Source organism: Aspergillus fumigatus, chromosome 6 (assembly GCF_000002655.1).
Source record: "Aspergillus fumigatus Af293 chromosome 6, whole genome shotgun sequence".
NCBI classification, from domain to species: domain Eukaryota; kingdom Fungi; phylum Ascomycota; class Eurotiomycetes; order Eurotiales; family Aspergillaceae; genus Aspergillus; species Aspergillus fumigatus.
Window position 1 is genome coordinate 2,488,215 of NC_007199.1, and position 19,783 is coordinate 2,507,997.

General features: G+C 40.3%; 4 protein-coding genes across 4 annotated transcripts; 2 read left to right on the plus strand and 2 right to left on the minus strand.

Annotated features, from left to right (window-relative positions):
• Positions 1 to 8,211: 8,211 nt before the first annotated feature.
• Positions 8,212 to 9,300, plus strand: AFUA_6G10110 (uncharacterized protein; the record flags this gene model as incomplete). The annotated part of the gene is made up of 1 exon (XM_077805055.1): positions 8,212 to 9,300. The coding sequence occupies one exon, from the start codon at positions 8,212 to 8,214 to the stop codon at positions 9,298 to 9,300; it is 1,089 nt and encodes a 362-aa protein (XP_077661188.1).
• Positions 9,301 to 11,216: 1,916 nt separating this feature from the next.
• Positions 11,217 to 12,635, minus strand: toxD (zinc-binding alcohol dehydrogenase family protein; the record flags this gene model as incomplete). The annotated part of the gene is made up of 1 exon (XM_745808.2): positions 11,217 to 12,635. The coding sequence occupies exon 1, from the start codon at positions 12,258 to 12,260 to the stop codon at positions 11,217 to 11,219; it is 1,044 nt and encodes a 347-aa protein (XP_750901.1). The 5' UTR covers positions 12,261 to 12,635.
• A 2,880-nt stretch (positions 12,636 to 15,515) lies between these two features.
• Positions 15,516 to 17,031, minus strand: AFUA_6G10130 (lysozyme). Its single transcript, XM_745809.2, has 2 exons — positions 16,305 to 17,031; positions 15,516 to 16,250 (listed from the first exon to the last, which is right to left on the minus strand). The coding sequence occupies exons 1-2, from the start codon at positions 16,458 to 16,460 to the stop codon at positions 15,720 to 15,722; spliced, it is 687 nt and encodes a 228-aa protein (XP_750902.1). The 5' UTR covers positions 16,461 to 17,031; the 3' UTR covers positions 15,516 to 15,719.
• A 519-nt stretch (positions 17,032 to 17,550) lies between these two features.
• On the plus strand, positions 17,551 to 19,779 carry AFUA_6G10140 (putative C6 transcription factor; the record flags this gene model as incomplete). The annotated part of the gene is made up of 2 exons (XM_745810.2): positions 17,551 to 18,916; positions 18,961 to 19,779. The coding sequence occupies 2 exons, from the start codon at positions 17,551 to 17,553 to the stop codon at positions 19,740 to 19,742; spliced, it is 2,148 nt and encodes a 715-aa protein (XP_750903.1). The 3' UTR covers positions 19,743 to 19,779.
• Between the last annotated feature and the right edge of the window lie 4 nt (positions 19,780 to 19,783).

Here is a 19,783-nt window from a genome sequence, read left to right on the forward strand (position 1 = left end):
CTTGTCAAACCGAAGGGCGTGGGTGAGTGGGGTCGATGACCACTTCTGTCCCACTTCTCTCTTCTTACTTCGGTAACTACAGTAAAACCTCGTTATAACGAGGTTCTCGTTATATCAAGGATATATATAATTTAGCCTGTAAAATAGCTTTGAATATCCCACTGAGTCTGTAGGCTCAGCTTTCAACCCTAAAGGATATATTCATGCTTATCTAGCTTATATATAAGGCTAGGAATACCCTCTGCCTGCTGCTCCTTATATAAATAAAGTATTCTTAGTATATCTTATACCTAATTAAGTAATATTTATAGTAGAATTTTAAGCTCCTCCTTAGAATTATTATTAAGCTCTGGCCTATACTGAGCTAGAATCTAGCTCTTAATATCTTTAGGAGTATCCTAGATAGCTTCCTCTGCAGGGTTTAGAAAGGTATTAATATCTATTAGGTCCTAGATAGGCATAGAGAGCTTAAGAAGAGAGAAAGCATTCTATATATCATCTAGAACTGCTAGATTAATAGGCTCTTAATATAATAGTTAAGAATCTAGAGCCTTTTTGTGGCAGACCAACATGATTTGAATGGTAAGTTGATTATATTCTCATAAGATAGGGCTATCTATCTACCCATCTTGGATAACAATACAGTTTAGCAAAGGAACCAACTATATAATAGGATGGATAAATCATAGGCTATTAGATACATAGATAAGTAATACATAGATTAGCATATACTATATGATATTATAGGGGGCTAATAAAAAGCAATATCCTTGTTGCTGTAAAACCAGCCTACTAGTATTATATAGGATAGTTATATTTAAATGCCTTAATGAGTTTAAGAGAACCTTAAAGATCATCTTTATAAACCTATTAGTTGTTTTCTAGTCTATATTCCTTCTACTATATAAGGTATTCTATATAAAGGGTATGTTTGTATTTATGCTAAATAGTATACTTATCTAGTAAGTATTTAACTTTATATATATTATTCTTACCAGGGTAGACCTTGGTGTTAATAACTATAAGAGGCTTTGGTAACTTATAGTGGAATAAATCAGGGGTGGCTGGCACAGGTTTAAGATAGGTGATAGATAAAACTAGATAGATCTTCTATATAGAGGGTAGTTTAATATAGTAGGCAAGTCTTCTAATGTATTCTAATACACAGAATGGTCTAGCATTCTGTAATTAGAGCTTATAATTAGCTTACTTAGTTAGTAGGAAATAGCTATAGTATAGTTAGATATAGACCTAATTACTAACATGGAATTTAATTAGTTTATGATTCTAATTATAGATCTCTTTTATGTGTATAGATGCATACTTTATAGATTCTTTAGTATTAAGTTATACTAAGAAGTCTTACTTAATGAATTGCTTTAGTAGCTACTATAATTAATAGAGGTTAATATTAAAGAGTAGTTAGTGCGGAGTGGTCTTTATAGATTTATTTAGTGACCTATTAATTATAGAGATAATACTTAGTAGATCTATCATCTAGTGAAATAGATTAGGTTATTTAGTAGTAGTATAAGAATAGTGTAATATAACTTTAATAACTTAAATAATATATTTAGTCTAACTATTAGTCTGTGGGTAGAATACTGCTAAATATAGCTAGCATGCTTTTAGCATAGTAAAATAGCCTTTCTAGAACTTACTTATGAAGATAGAATTATAATTAGAGATAAAGAAATAAGGTATTCCCTAATTATATTCCTAGAAATACTGTAAGACACTAGATCCCTATTCCTAAGCAGTCTACATTAATTTACTAGGGATAAGACTAATATATTTACTAAATTTATTAATAATAACTAACAGTTAATTATAGCTATTATTATTAGGTAAGCCTATAATAAAATCTATAGTAATAATCTTAAATAAAGCAGGCGGGACCTACAGGGGTTAGAGGCTTCTATATAGCTTATAATAGTAGATCTTATTCTACAAACAAACTAGATAGTATTTAATATACTAATATAGTATACAGTGGCCTTAGTATAGTGTAAACCTATTAAGTAAAGCCAGGTACTTATTAATGCCTTAATAATTCTATTTATTATAGATTAACTAGAATATGTCCTTTGCAAGGGGACATAGAATATAGATCTAAGGTTCCTTAGTAATTTCCTTGCTAATTAAGTAATGTTTTATTATATAGAGGAGTCTGTTGTTATCTAATTAGTAGGGTAGGATAGTAGGTAAGTTAGATATTTAGTTATTATAGAGGACCTTAATAATATATATAGTCTATAGATTATTGTAGTATCCTTCTATTATATATTTCTTAAGCTAGGTGGATAGTTAGATAGATAATACAGTGTACCTATAGTTAGTAAAGTAAGTATTAATAGAGTTAAGATCAGGTTCATCATACTTAATATTCTTGTTTTATTTTGTTATAAGATAGGATAGTATATCTATAACTATATTTAATTTATTAAGCTAGTAAAACACCTACAGTCTAAACTGCTAAATATATTAAGATATATAAATTAACTATAGGTTTAACTATTTAAGTATAATAGTATTTATAGAGGTTTGCATAGAAATACTAATAGTAAAAGTATAGTTAGTATAGATAACTATTAGTTAATAAGATAATTTAATTATATAGCAGAGCTTCTAGAGAGCCTATATAAGATAGGATACTTCTAACTTAGTTAGCTAGTACTATAATTCAGCACTAGTAAGCATTCAACTAAGGAATAAGATAGGTTGAATAACTATACACGCGGGTAGAATTAAAAGATTAGTGTGGTGGTTGTTAATCTGAATATGATATGCTATAATACCAAAACCTTTATATAATATATTAAGGTTAGTGTATAAGTGCCTAAGAGGGTTAAAATAGGTATAGAAAAGCAGACTATTAAATATAGATTATAACTAATAGAATACTTCAGTCTTATAATTAGTAGGAGTATTAATTACCTTACTAGTAGTAAATATATAGTACTTAGGTCCTTTTAGAGGGCTACCCTTAAGTATGCGCGTCTTGCATTCCTATAAAGGCTTAATAATATAGGCATACTTATTAATATAGTGGCAGAAGTATCTAGTAAGACCTAGATAGTATTCTAGTTGCTTAAGATTATATAGAAATTTTAAGGTATAAATAGCAGTAAGCTTTTCTTTAGGAGTAGATAGATCTAGGGTGTCTATATATTATCCTAATAGCTAAATACTTAGGAATCTAATAAATACTTTAGTTAGTTCTAATTAGATACTAATATCTTATAAGCACTATAGGATAGTGCTGAGGTGATTTAGATGCTTATTAAATATTATAGAGGTAATAATAATATTATTAATATAGGTTCTAGCAAACTTAAGGTCATTTAGGAGTTAATCTATTTATTATTAGATATATAGAACAGAATTAATAAATCCTATAATTATAATATTAAATATCTCCTAGCTGTGATAGCTAATGATAGTAAGATAGTTTTAATGTAATTACTTTACTAGCTACTAGTAGAAGAACTAATAGGCATTAATGACTATAATATAACAGCAACTATAAACTATATTAATAATATCTTCTTATATTAGGATAGGGTATAGATCTAGAATAACTTCCTTATTAATACTATATAAGTTAATGACTATATATCCCTTTTCTTTAGTTTAGCTATTCTGATTAGTAATGATTTTCTATATAATAAAGACTAGATATACTAAAGGGGTATGATTAGTAGCAGGACTGAGTTTGCTAGCTTTATATAGAGGGTTAAATATATAATTAATGTATTCACAATCTTTGGGACTAATGTGATAGATATATAATTTAGGAAGATAGTTTTCCTATCCTTCCTTTAAGGGAACCTCCATCTATTCTTCCTTAGGAATATGGGCTATGGAGCTATTATTGCCCTAGATATTAAAGCTTGTAAGTACTTTAGTAAGTTAGTTAGTTTTAGGGCCTTTGCTATATACAGTGATACTATTAGGTAAGACTATCTAGTTATTATAGTTAGGTGAAATAGTTAGTAGGGATTCAGGTTTAGCCATTAGTTGGTAAGTATATTTAAGTTAATATTTAATATATTCATAGTATCTAGAGGAAGGGTAACTTAACTTAGTAGACTTAAATTCTAATAGTTTAGACTCTAATAGCTTAGCTAATAGAATAGTATCCTTACTGACTTAGTAGGCAGTGATAAAGTTAGTATTAGAGATAGTCCCTATATAAGTATGATAAGTAACTATAATTAGAGTAGGTGTTTCGTTGCGGACTTTAATAAAGGAGAACTCATAGTTAACTATATACGCGTATATAGTGGCTTTATTTAAGGTTGATCTGTCTAGTGGGTTAAAGATAAAGTTATAGTTAGCTAGTAAATTAGTCTTTAAACATACTACTAGTTTACTAACTAAATATACTAGTAGAAGAGACCTTTACTTTATATATACTACTATATAAGTAATCTAATATAGTTTAGCTTATATAATAATTAGGAAGGTTAATTAACTATAAAAACTAATTATTATAATACTATATTTAAAATTAAGTATAAATCCTTTATTACAGATAACATTAGTTCTGATAAGTAGCTTAGGCTTTAGGCTATTAACTAAATAGTAATAGATAGTAATCTTAGTAAATATATTTACAGAACTACTATTATTTATTAATCTAGGAAACTATAGTGTTAGTATAGCAGAATAGTTTAATTAATAATAGGATCTAATGCCTAAAATTATAATGCTATCTATAAGCTTAGTGATAGTTATACTAGATAATACTTTAATAAACTCTATATTTCTAATAGTAGAGGAGTAGCCTGTATTAAGATATATCTTATAGTATTTTAATATACTATTAATTCTAATCTTTACAGTAGTATAATACTAGGAATAGATTCTAATAAGCTTAGTTAGCTTATAAGTAGATTTAATGATATAGATAGTAGTTAGGTTATTAGTAGTAGGGATAATAGGGATTAGTTCCTGTATATATAGATATTCTAAAAGATAGGTATATAGATGATTCTATAACAGGAATATAGCCCTATATCTATTATAGGTTATAACTATAGGTCTAACATCAACTGCAAATGCGCATGGTTTATTCTTAGATTTAGGGAAATCTCTATATTTAAATACTAGATGATTAAGGAATGCTTAATATCCTAGGTCCTTATTATCAGGCTAGTTATGCTGGTTATACAGTTTATTTAATTTAATATATAGTGAATATTCTAGTTTATTATACTATGGTGAAGGGGATAGATATTTAATAGTTAGTTTAACATATATATTAGCAGTATAGGCTCACTCTCTTAGAGGGCTAATATAAGAAGGACCCTAGTTCTATAACTACCTACTATTATAATTCTATATAGGATAGTTATAATTCACAGTAGTCTTATTCAGAGGTTAATTAGTTTACTAATTTCCTTATAGCTAAGTGGTCACCTGTAGTTATACTAGACTTTAGTATAAGGGATTCTAGTTTAATATAGGAGGCTGCTGACTGTATTAGTACTACTATATTTACTAGATAAATAGAGATACATTCAGATATAGTTAGTATTAGTATTATAGATAGTAGGATTGGCCATACCTATAACTGTTTAATAGATAGTATGGTTAGTTAGTTCTAGGTTAGTTAGCTTAATATTCCTATAGGGATTTGCCCTGGGTCCTTTAGGATTACTAGTACTTAGGTTTACTATAAGGCTAGGTGCCCTTATTACAGTCCTTCTAGTAGCTATTAATAATATCCTTCTAGATGCCAGAGCAGGACTCTAACTACTCAAGGAACTAGGTTAATATAGTGGTAGGGGTAGGTTTGGGAATGTTATACTAGAGATATAGCTTAAGGTAGGTCTAAACTATTATAATCTAGTTAAATATATTATTAACTTAGGCAGCATGGGTATAATAAATAATATCTTATACAAAGGCGCGAGGGGTCCTGTTATTCCTAACATTATTATATCTATAAGAAAGGGATTATAACTTGACCAGAGTATTAGCAGTATATAGCCTAAAACATTTTACTAGCTCAGGTAACCATCCTTAGTCTAATAGAAGAGTATAAAGGGACTATTTTTCTAACTTAGTAAGTTTATTAGTGAACTAGTCCAACGCAGTGCCTTAAAGACTTACTTATAAGTTTGCTTTGATAAGGGGTTTACCTTTATAATTAATTATATCTTTTATATAGTTAGTAAATATATTTATATCCTTATAGAATAGGCTTATATTATACTGCTTAATACTAGCATCTTCTAGTATATTAGGCTAGAAGTAACTAAGCTCTTTGGTTTTCTAGTGTCTATTTATTATAGTAGGTAATAGAAGATTACTTACTAGTAGGTTATTTAGCTGTGGTCTATTAGGCAGTAGAAGGTGCTATTATTAAGACTATTAAGGTTACTTATAATATTAGTTTATATTAGCAGCATCAATCTGTTTATTAACTAAGGCCTTAAATTACTTAAACCACCTTGCTATAGCTTCTTAGTTAGTATCTAGCTAATAGTTTAAAGTCTATTAGTTTACCTAGATTAGATTAATTAGGTCCTGTACTAACAGACTAGGGTTAACTAGTATTTAGTTTAAACTACTCTATTAGGCACTTATATTTAATAATCAGTTTTATAGAATGATAAGAGGGGTAGGATGGGTTTGCAGTAAATAGGATAGTTTAATAATAGGTGCTTATAGTTTAATAATAGGTGGCTCTTCTTAAGGGAATAGCTGCCTTATAGTTTGGCTAAGTAAAGCAGACTATAAGTAGGAATAATATATAGGTTAGACTATAAGTAGATTATCTAGTTCAGCAGGAGGTCCCTGTGGAGTTACTATAGAATGATTAAATAGTATATATTTAATAGTAGGTTTGGGTTCAATAGTTATTAGCTTATATTTAGGTTATAAGTTAGACTATTTATTAGAGGATGTGGAAACAGAATAAGATCTAGACTATATTCTACCTAATAGATATTTAGGTTATGGTTTATTAGTATTACAGTATATGCTTAACTAGCACTAGTATTCCCCTGTCTTAAGTAATAGATAGGCTAAATATAGGAACTTCTAGGTAGCTCTATTTAGTATAGAGTAGTTAATATTCTAATTAGGTGGGTATAGATGGAGATTTAATAATACAGGAAGGGGTTTAGTAAACTAGGTATATTAGGCAAGATAGGTTATCTCTGTGTTAAACTACTAAGTAAATAGGCTTTTAGACTAATTATAGAAAACACTAAGCTAATATCTAAGCTTAGTAAAGTGCAGGGCCTGACTAGTTATTAGTTAAAGGACTAGTAGTAAATAGTAGGATGTGAGATAGAGGGTATTTAATCTAATAAAGGTAAGATAAGATAATAGTTAGTAGAGTATAGAATAGTAGGAGAAAAGTAGAGGTTAAGAGGTTAGACAGGCTGTAGTAGGGTGAAGGGCTTAGTAAGTAATAGTATAGTTAGGGCTATGCCCTAGAGCTGCTATAATTAGGGTGGGAATAATATAATTAGATAATAGGTCCTATAATGCTAAAAATAGTGTTAATTAGTTAGTTAACGTAATCGGTAAGCGAGCGGATCACGCAACCGAGCGGATCACCAAACGTGTTTTGACTTCTATTTCAAAAGCTGCAGTGCTCAGCCAGCCACTATGCCACCAAAAGCGCGTATAAACTCAAAAAATTCAGTTGAGCAGGAGGGAAGGGTCCTACTTGCAGTATCAGCTTTGAAAAATAAGGAAATTCTCAATATTCGTGAAGCTGCGCGTGTCTATAATGTGCCTTATACTACCCTCCAGCGGCGCCTAAAGGGGCATACTTTTCGAGCTGAATTACGCGCAAATGGCCATAAAATGACTCAGAATGAAGAGGATTCACTTATTAGATGGATTCTATCTATGGATCAACGTGGAGCGGCTCCCCGACCGTCCCATGTACGAGAAATGGCGAATATCCTGCTTGCGCAGCGTGGTTCAACTCCTACCCAGACTGTTGGAGAGAAATGGGTATATAACTTCATTAATCGGCATGATGAGATCAAAACCCGATTCTCTAGGCGCTATAACCACCAGCGTGCTAAATGTGAAGACCCAAAGATTATCCTGGAATGGTTCAATCGTGTCCAGATCACAATAATGCAGCATGGGATTACACTGGAAGATATCTACAACTTTGATGAAACTGGCTTTGCAATGGGCTTAGTAGCTACTGCTAAGGTAGTTACAAGAGCTGAGATGCTTAGTCGGCCCTTCCTTATCCAGCCAGGGAACCGCGAATGGGTTACCTCTATAGAGTGTATTAACTCTACTGGCTGGGTGCTTCCACCATGCATTATCTTCAAGGGAAAGGTCCATATTGAGGGCTGGTATCAAGATACAGCCTTACCAGCAGACTGGCGGATCGAGGTCAGTGAGAATGGATGGACGACTGATCAGATTGGATTACGATGGCTTCAAAAAGTCTTTATTCCTGCTACTACCAGTCGTACAACTGGTAGATATCGACTATTAATTCTTGATGGCCATGGGAGCCATCTAACACCACAGTTTGATCAAATCTGCACTGAGAATGATATCATTCCAATCTGCATGCCTGCACATTCATCACATCTCCTCCAGCCTCTAGATGTTGGCTGTTTCTCTCCTCTTAAGCGTGCGTATGGCCGCTTGATTGAGGATAAGATGCGGCTTGGTTTCAACCATATTGACAAGTTTGATTTCCTTGAGGCCTATCCACAAGCTCGTACGGCAATCTTTTCAGCAGATAATATTAAAAGTGGCTTTTCAGCAACTGGATTAATACCACTGAATCCAGATCGGGTGCTCAGTCAGCTTAATATCCAGCTTAGAACACCTACACCACCAGGCAGCCGATCAACTAATTCTGTCCCAAAAACACCTTACAATCTCAAGCAGCTGAAGAAGCAGGAAACTACGCTTAAGAAGCTACTTAGGGAGCGTACATACAGCCCTCCTACCCCTACAAAGGCTGTGCTAGGTCAGATTATCAAGGGGTGTGAGATGGCAATGAATAACGCTGCCCTTCTTGCAAAGGAAAATCATGATCTACGTGCTGCACATGAAAAGCACCTTCAAAAGCAGAAGCGATCTAGGCGGCAGATAGAAACTGCAGTGGGATTATCTATCCAGGAAGGGCAGGAGATCATTCAACGCAGGGATCAGGCTGCTGAAGCTATCCCAACTATCCCTCCAGAGCAGGTAGTAGATACAGAACAACGCCCTCAACGGGCACCCCCACGCTGCAGTGACTGCCATATTCTAGGCCATAGGCGATTGCAATGTCCGCAGCGCAAGAATAACTAGATTTAGTAATAAAATCATGTTTTAGGGGTTCAAAATAGCCTCCAATTTCGGCCGCGGCCAAATTCTATGGTATGGTGATCCGCTCGGTTGCGTGATCCGCTCGCTTACCGATTACGTTAGAGGGATTAGGTAATCACTAATAGGCCTTAGAATTCCTAAGGTTTAGCGGCAGTTAGTAATAATTAAACATACTAACTAAAGAGCTGATATAAACCTAAGAGGAATACCCTCTAGAATAAATATAGATATGCTACCAGGTTATGGCAGACTAATATGATTTAAATAGTAAGTTAATTGTATTCTCATAAGATAGGGCTATCTGTCTACCTATCTTAGATAATAGTATAGTTTAGTAAAGGAACCAACTGCGTAACAGGATGGATAAACCATAGGCTGTTAGATACATGGATAAGCAATACATGGATTAGCGTACGCTATGCGACACTTTTAAAAGTAATTCTAGATTACCTACCTAGAAAGATTAAATTCCTAGCTCTAGATTCCCTATTAAACCACTTATAGAATATTTATTAATATAATTAGATTATAATTAAGCTCAAACTCTTAAAGGATAAAGTAAATCTAGTATTATTTCTAGTATGACTTCTAATAGTCGATAATCCCTTAATTAAGAGGCTGGTATCAGCTGGTAGAGTTTATAGGAAGCTATATAATAAGAGTATTTTATAGTAGATAACTACTAGATTAAATCTCTATTACAGTAGCTTAATAAGCAGAGAAGTTATCTATAAAAAGGATAATATTCTGTCTACTTATCTGCTTATTAAACTAATAAAGAAAGTTTGTAAATATTAATATTATAATCTAGGCTTTCTAGTTACTCTGCTAGATAAGATTTAGATTCTATATATTAATACTAGTAGCTTGGAAAGCTCAGGGATTCTTTACTATACTAATAAACTATAGTAATAGCTTCTTAGAGCTATCTATATTATAATAAAAGAGGACTGTTATCTGTGCTTTATCTTTCTTTTAACCTAGAAGTTAATATATTAAAAGACTCTATATAGGAGACTATTTCTAGAAGAGGCTAGTCTTATTATAGTTAAACTAGTCCTTAAGGCTATATATACTTAAGACTTATTTAATCTTAAGTATCTCTTAATCTATCTAAGCTGGAATACTTCCCTTCTCTTTATAATATTAATATTATCTTACTAACCTCCTTATCTAGAAGTTATAAAGCTATCTATTACTAAAAATTAGCATCTCTTACCCTAGGTAGATCTTCTCCTAAAAAGACTAAGCCTTTTATTAAATAATCTCTGTAGAGATAGGTATTTATTCCTCTATATATATTATCTACTTAAATAAGGTATTCTCTAGCTCTAGCCAGTTCTCACAGTGTTAGTGCTTTATATTATAGGTAAGGAGGGAATTAGTATTAAGATAGTTATATTTACAGGATAAGATATCAGAGATGAGACTAGATAAAAGAGTATAATTATAGGTCTTCTAAAACTATTTATAAAGGTCTTTCTGTATTGCATTTAGATAGAGATATTTTTAAGCTTATAAAGTAGCCTTCTAGGATATTAAGATAGGCTTCCTCTAAGGTATATTAGCTAATAAGAACCCCTTAATATAATAAGATCTTATATAGGAGATAAGGCAAAGTTAATAAGACTTGCTGTAGCGAGGGATCTTATTATTTATATAGAGAATTAATTAAAGCAAGGAAAAAATCTCGTTATATTGAGGTTCTTGTTATAGCGAGGCTCGTTATAACAAGGTTTTACTGTAATTCCGATGAAGCTGTCTTTTCCTGGCTACTTATTACCGGACGGAAGATGTTCTCAGGAAGAACTTTCCTCTCAGTGCTACCTGGAAGCAGCAGGAATTATTTGAAACTGTTGTGCTTCATTATGTTGATACGCTAATGCACTAGGTGTGATTCAAGGCGTCTCAGCAACATTGTACACCAACTTTTCTCCGCTGACCTTGCCCTCTCTCATGAGCTGCAGGCCATTCAGCACACCCTTTAATCCATCCGGACACACCCTGGGCCGGTGCGGCTTGATCTTGCCCTCTGCCAGCAACTTCTCAGCGAGAGACCAAAACCTGCTCGCAAATTCGAAATCTTCCGGCTTCGCAGGGATCTCCTTGTCGCCAAACGTGAAACTTTCACCTACGGCAGTGTAGGCCACTGTCCAGCGATCGTTGACATTCTCGCGCTTAATGGGGGTAGTCAGAAGAGCAGTGTACTCTCCTCCCTCGGTGCTCAGCGCCTCGTCGCAGAACTTGGCGCTCGACTCCAGCGAGATCGTGTCGAGAACATACTTGAGCTTGTTGTCGGTGGCCTTGCGGATCTCCGCAGCGGCGTTGGGGTCGTTGTAATCATACACTGCATCGGCACCCAGGCTCTTGACAAGGTTAAAGTTGCGCGGCGAGCAGGTCGTCAGCACTCGGTACCCGGACAGCTTGGCGAACTGGATACCCAGGGTACCCGTGGCGGTGGAACCGCCATAGATCAAGAGAGGCTGAGCGTCCTTGATCGGCTCTGTTGGCCAATTGAGTTTAAGAGACTGATAGAGCGATTGGCCGATGGTGGTGATACCGACACCCAGCGTGGCGGCCTCCTGGAAGCTCAGATTATCGGGGATGTGGATTTGCAGGTCGCCCTTGGCGACGATGTACTCAGCAAACGTGCCGTCCTCGGGCTGCACGGCGTTGCATCCGTGAGCGAACCCGCAGACTCTGTCGCCCTTCTTGAAGGGCTTCTTGACGTCCTTGCCCACTTCCTCGACGATACCGGCGTAGTCGCAGCCGACTAGCACTCCAGGAGCAACCAGACGATCGATGTGCTTCCAGTCTGTGGGGTTCAGGGCCACACTGACGGTCTTGATGAGGATGTAGTCATCTCGCAGCTTGGGGATGGGGTGAGTGACCAAGTCCGCCTGCATGGGACCGGTGATGACGACTGCTTTCTGGGTGGACATTTTGAATCTGCTATGGATTTTGGTGTACTAATTCTTAGGAAGCCGCCCAGGATGAAAGGATTTATACAGATATGCTGCCAGGTGATGCTTACCAATCCTTTAGAATTGAGTGTAGAAACCGGTGAGCCTAATTACGTATTACATCATGATAAAGATGGCCTGATCCACTCTATCCACAGTGTCGTGCCCGAAACCTTCAAGGAGGTGAACACTTTGCGCCTATCAGTGTAACAATGCAATGCCAATGAGACATAAATTCTAGGATTTTCCATTAAGTGATTGTTAGTCAGCTTCAGAATGGGCAATTAAGAGGGGGGAAGGTTAGAATATTCTCCGGAGTATGTCAGTATCTCCGGATGGCCGGATTTAAGCAGCGGAATTAGTCACCCAGAAGTTGCTAAGAGCTCTTGCTCTAACCAGGAACAGACTAGCCCCCGCCTAGCGCGATATACTACATACAAGACAGAACGTCCTTACCAACCATCAAACCATTAAGTCTCTAGACTTCCATTTTCAGTATAGTGACAATGATAGTGTATATTCTCTATATTTTGCATCCGATGGGCGCTATTCGACCAACATTACAGGGACAAAGCACTGGCATCTGCAACATTCGCTGGCTATATCTGACGGGCAATTACACAGGAAGTTTGCACCGGAGATCCCCTTTCTCTCAGCTCTGCTGAGGTCTCCCACCAAGAGCGCGTTTGCCTGATCTTTGGGTACTCGATGTATTTCTGAGAATTTTTCGGAAAATATGTTGCTGTGTGGAAACAGCGGTGCGTGTTGCAGAGGTTGGGAATGTGACTGTCAGTCTAGACATGAAGAAAACCATATTATGATGTTCGTCTTCTAATTCGAATCCCTCGGCTGTCATTGAGAAGTTCTGTACAGATTCACCATTGGTTGATAATCGTGGTTAGGCATTTATCATATATTTCAATGGAAGTAACAAATTCTCGGCACTTTGTCTGGTAATATCCCACTCCTTATGGACAGATTTACGATTCAAACGGCTCGAGGGGTGCTATTTGTCTGAGGAATGTAGAAGCCTCCATTAGATTAGTTCATAATCGTCTCAGGTTGTGGTGGATGCACAATGGACGATGTGATGCTTGAGCAATGCGCAGCAGTTGTTGTGTCTCGCGTTAAACACAGGGGATCCTTTAAGTTTCTCGAACTCAGTGATGCGTTCGATTGTATCTAATGCAAGTCGATGAACGTCTTGTATCCCGAGAACCCGTTGAGACTTCTGGCTTGCTGGTAGTCGAGTTGTTGTGCTCCCAGGAAGACAATAACTCGACGCTTAAGCATAATACCGTTTGTAGTGAATGGACAACTTTCCTTGCTTATGGCGAGGTAGACGCTACCTGCTTCGATTCATTGTGATGGACGTTGGGCTAGATAGTTTCGAACTCCGCGACTTGTGTAATCAGAGAAGCGGTGCTGGCGATCTAATGTCGCGGATGTCCTTAAGCGAGGGCTACCAACAAGTAGACTTTATCAGGCTGATTCGGCTGCCTTTGGGAGTTCAAAGGCTTTTGGTGTGGGTTAGGTGACGCCAGGCTGTCGTTCATGAGTGAGTATTTACTCCGATGAAGAGCTCATTCGTGGTGCATCGGAAGACTCCCACAAGTTTGAATCCTGATCTGAAGGGGAAGGACAATGGACCTTTGGTATTTTTACACAGTATGACAGCCATATCAACATGCTGTGGATGCCGAGGTTCTGTTACCTTGCGTTTCACACCTAGCCAATGTCAAACAGTCATCGATAGAAGTCTAACAGCTTCTTGCTCGCAGTCCAAGGAGTCCACCACATCCAGATAATGAGCATCTGTCGCAGCACACCCACATATCGTCAGCTATAGGGACCGTAAACGGAATTTGGAAAACGTACCATTTTGCAAAGCACCTGGCGACTGTTATATTGCGCATGGAGTATGAACGCGCACATGCCTTGAGATCAGAAGATGAAAAAGGCTGGTTATACCAGACAGCCCAATAATCCATCGAGTCTTCTCCTTCGCTTTTGCGTCTAGTGCCTTTCTCATACGCCAAGCTAGCTGAGAAGCAGACACTCGGGATATTGCTCTCCCTGAGCGCGCTTCAAGACTTGAAGTTTTCAAACAGATGTCTCGAACGACTGATATGGGGTTCTCATCCTGCACGGTGGGATGTTGAGATGGCCCTGATAAGCAGGGCCACTGTCTTGATTATAGACAGTTTGTTGGAGCCAACTGGCTCTTTTCCATGGAAATCGGTGCGAGACCAAACCCCCCCCCCCGACCTTCTTCCCTTTGCTGACAGACTTGACGGCCATCATCAAAGTAAAAAAGGGAAAAGAAATAAGGGAAAAGGGGGACTTGCCTGGTGTCCACAGGGTTTGGCGTCTTGAATTGATGGGTTTTAGAGCTTTGTTTCCTGAAACATTGGCCCCCAGCAAGTAAGCTGCCCAATTCTCCTATCAAAAGGAGGAGATTTAGAGACAGGGAGCCGTAGAGTCCAGGAATCTGACATCTGAAGGACAACAAAGATGCCCTTCATGAGGAAAACCCCCAAAGAAAATAGGAAGGCAAGGTTGTGTTGTCAGGAAGCGACAATGGACTGGACAGTCTATTCTCAATTTTCAACATCTGTGTGCTTGAATTTCCCTTGTGATCACCGGGAGGGGGTGCATATTCACGCCCGGAAACAACAGCCGCATGCATGCGAGCTTCTTGATGACTGACAATATGTTGTAATGCCCTTAGATTTAAGCCTTGGGGACAGTGATGAAGCCTGATGTCCGCATAAAAGGTCAGACAGCCGCAAATAAAGAAGCCATATAAAGAACACGCTTTGGACTTAGGCTGTTGGTACACAACACCAAGCTGGGCCTCGGTGGTTGTTACGTTAGCCGGACAGATGTCTTCAGGTTCTTCTTTCACCTACTCTGACACACCCGACATAATCATTAGCTTGATCACACTCAGGGATGATGGGCAATGTTTCTAGGTTGTCATTGGAACAAGTCCCCGAAGAGAGCGCTTGCAGGCTTCCCGGTCAAAGAACCAACTTGAGACGTCTCTCTTCGAAATGTCAAGTAGTTGCATGGAGAGTGTGTAAAGAAGCAGAGAGGAAACGGTATACACACTTCGGCTATTCTGCACTAGAGACCATTTTATAATTGAAGCTATTCACGGACAAGACTCTAGACGAAGCTGACCGTGAATAAGATAGGCGTGAGTGACGTAATCGTCATAGACAATGCTATGTTTCATTCAGGGAATGCCTTTCATGGAGGGTCTGCCTTGATTGAGAGAGCGCTCATTCAAGCATAGCATTCAACTCGGCTATACTAGCTACGGCCATAAATGTTGTAATCAAAAGACCAAAGGATCTGAAGCTGCCCTAAGGCTGGGCAGTCCATGATCAGGCCACAGTAATCATCAGCATGCAGAGGCATACCGCATCGTATCTAACCCTTGGCGAACTTCTTGAGGTTATCTAAGCTGCCATTCCAGATCTCCGAGTCGCCACCATAGGTATAGCTATCAGAGTTCTGCCAGAACGACTGATACGGCCATCCGCCCGGAATGGTGCCCACAGAGCTCGAGTACCTGGCTAGGACAAGAGGACAGTCGGTGAAAGATTTGCTGTTGCCCGTGCAGGTGTTCCACCAGTCAGCGGTGGTATAGATCATCGGATAGCGACCGGTGCTGCTCTTGTAGGTGTTGACGAAATCCGAAATCCAAGACACCATCTGGGAGGCGCTAAGTCCGTAGCATGTGGCGCCATAGGGGTTGTACTCGATGTCCAGCATGCCGGGGAGGGTGATGCCGTCGTTTGACCAGCCTCCTCCGTGAGCAAGGAAGTACTTGGCCTGAGCGGCGCCGCTGCTGGCGTTAGGGATGGCGAAGTGGTAGCCACCGCGAATGAAACCAGCATTGGTGGCACCAGTGTAATGACTGGAGAACGAAGGGTCGGTGTAGGTGGTGCTTTCGGTGGCCTAGAACGGTCAGAATCCCGAATCTGTGTAGAAGGGAGCCTATAAGAAACACACCTTGATCATGACGAAGCGAGCACCGGAGTTATACGCCGCCGCAAAGTTGACGTTGGACTGGTAGTGGGAGATGTCGAAGCCTTGAACGGCGGCCTGGGCCAGGGAGGCCGAAGCCAGGAGGACGGCCGCAACCTGCTTTAGATCCAGCAACATCATGTTGATTGATTGTGTCTGAGAAGGCGATAAGGTCAGACCTGGCCTGCCGGACGACGACTCCTTTTTATCTTCTCGGCGAGATGCCGAAAATATTCTGCTCGTGGTCCTCCCTGCCTGTGTGGTCGCATTCAAGGGCAAAATACGACGCCGATCACCCCCAAATAGCCCCCAGGGATACTACCTTGATACCCTCCTTCGTCGATAGTGGCATTGATCGCGATTTGTTGGATCTCACTGGCTGTGAAGAAGATCGTCAGATGAATACGAGGTTCAACTCCGCATCGGGTGTTGAACCCCGTCGGGCCCCGAACTAGTCAGGAGAGACGAGGCCTCATCGTGCAGAATCGAAAGCGCCTGATTTGCAACGTCTCGCTTAAAGGTACTCTTCTAGGGAGGAGTCGAGGTCTCAAGGGCCTGAGGAAATGACAGGGGATAGAGCGGGTCTATTGAACGGCAGATGGGCGGCAGATTAGCCTGAATAATTGAAACGCTGTGACCTTGATGGATTGGCTGGTTCAGATTGAGGACAGACCCTTTTTAACTGTTTAGGACAAGAAATGGGCGCCGTCTTGGCTGCGGAGTTTGCCTCGTTCCTGATTTGGGTCATTATGGGGAAGATGCTGGAGGATGGGAGGATGGATAGATAGATTGACAGTCTGTATGTGAAGTGAAGTTGCATTCCTCAGCAATGAGTTCAACCAATCTACGCTCGGAAAATGTATTCTACTATCAATAGGGGAGGGGGAAAGAAAGAAATGTCTCATTGATTGCAAATAGTGGTGAGGTTGATGTAACACTGCTATCTTTCTCTGAGAGGCAGTAATCGCTTCCAAGTCTCGGTTCCAACTCCTATCACCGATTACGCCGTAGCCGTATCCACTGCAACATTTCCGTTTCCTCTTCGAGCCAACAGCATCTCATTCCTCAAACGACATTCTCGATTGTCAGACGTCAGTACATGAAGCTTTCTGACCATCACTTATGATTGATCACTAAACTTCCACCATCTTCCTTGGCGTCTGATCGCTATGGCCTCTCGTTCGAGCATGCTTTCCGCCTTTCACGACCGACACCAGTGACCGCAACCACCATGGCCGCCGGCTCGAGCGCCAGGGACAAGGAATTTCGCGATCAGTTAGGCAAATTCCGTCTCGAGTCCGTCGTCACTCCGCTTCCTCCTCTTCAGCCATCCACTTCTTCGTCGCAGTCTAAGTCGCCGCCTCGATCCGTGCCTCCTCTTTTTCCACCGCCAAACTCCACCACCAGTGTCGCTTCCCCGCTGCAGCCTTCTCACGGCACCCGCCCCAAACGCGTTTCCACCGCGTGTGATTTCTGTCGCAAACGGAAGAAAAAATGCGATTTTCGATATCCAAATTGTTCTGCGTGTACTCGCGCCGGGGTTCGATGTACTGTTCCTCCACCAGGTCCGCAGATCGCCAGCGCCTCTGTCCCTCGCGACCAGCTCGAGAATCTTCAGAAACGAGTAGAATGGTTGGAAGATGTCCTCCGGCGAAAAACAGGACTATCGGTGGCTGGCATACCGACAGGGAGCAATGTGGATGGGGAAGTTGATCCGGATTGGTGGTACCAGGTGCCGGCCATAATGGCCAGATACAGTAATCGACACTCCATCGGTGCGGGCAGTGTTGCGACGTCAAGTCCTGCTGGTAGCGGACGAGGGTCTTCAACCGGTGCGCCAGCGTCAGACACGTCGGGGTTTGGAACCGAGTTGCCCAATGTAGGGGAGATTTTTCGCGACCAGCTTGAGCACCGTCGGCCGTCGATCGCACGCCCGACAGTGTCTGCCCCGCGCGTCGTCCGTTTACCGTCGTTAGAAGAGGCAGAGCGAATAGCAGGCAACTACTTTGACAGTCTGGGTTACCAGTACCCTTTTTTGTCGCGACCGGACTTTACGACGCTGCTGCGACACATCTATGCGGGCGGAGTACCGACTCCGGAAGATCACTATTCGTACCATATCACGATATCTATTGGCCTATTGATCGGATCGGCGGACGAGGCGCAGATCGACGAGTTCTATCGCGCTAGTCAGCAGACGCTTTCGCTGGCCTTGCAGAACGAGGACCTGGCCGCCGTACGGGCCTTGCTGAGTCTGGCGCTATACACAATGTTTGCGACCACCGGCCCTAGCGTGTGGCATGTTCTGGGGACGGCCATGCGACTGGCCACCAGTCTTGGTCTCCACAAGATGCGGTCCTCGGCTAGTCTGGTGGAGGAGGAAATGGCCAAGCGGGCATTCTGGAGTTTGTATAATCTCGACCGGTTGATTGCGTCAACACTGGGGCGGCCGTTGGGGATTGCTGATGAGGACATCAGCGTGGGTTTGCCCCGGGAGTTTAACGATGACTGGACCGAAGTGCCGGGAGGCAGTACCATGACCATTCCGGTCCAGGTGGTTAAGCTGCGCCGCCTGTTCTCCCGGATCTATCGTTACTGTGAGTTCTTTCATGGTGGTCTACCGTTCTGGCTAACAAAGTAGTGTACAACAATCAACCGCCTCCGGATCCTCAAGAAGTTTCGATGATGCTGGTTCAATTCCGGCAAGAGCTTGATGACTGGCGCACGGCCGCGCCTGTGTATCCGCCTGCACTGTTATACTCGACCAGCTACTACGATTATCTCTATTACACCACTCTACTTCTGATGTACCGCCCCAGTCCGCGGAATCCGACCCCTGATGCTACTAGCATTGTTAGCTGTGGCGACTCCAGCATTCAGGTCATTCGGTCGTACTGGGACAGCTATTCGGTGGGCAAGATCAAATGGATCTGGCTGACGTTGAGCCAGACGTATTTTGCTGGAATTACCATCCTGTGGTGTTTAGAACAAAATTCGCGGGCCCTTCGGGATGGACGGCCGCCCTTATGGCAGCCGGATGAGCAGATGATGCGCCGGGCAATCCAGGCGGTGATTGTGCTGCTGGAGGAGTTTGGCAAGCGACGGCCGGGAGTGGAAAGACTCGGGGAGACCTTTCGGTGTCAAAGCTCGATGATCTTCAGCCAAATGGCATATCAGCAGCAACAACGGCAGCAACACCCTCAGCAGGAAACACCATATCCCCCACAACAGCCACCTCTTCCCCCTACACCACCGTCTTCGCTGCCAGCCATCCCACCGCCGCCGGTCCCCCTGGCGCCGATGCTGGATGATGTGTTGCTGGTTGATGGGATACCCCGGCAGATTGACCCGCAGCTAGCAGAGCAATTGTTTTACTCCTATGATTGGTTTCAGGAGGAGATGGCGACATATTATACCCTGTAGTCTATTGTCATTTTCTTGTACATATTCAATATCATTGCAAA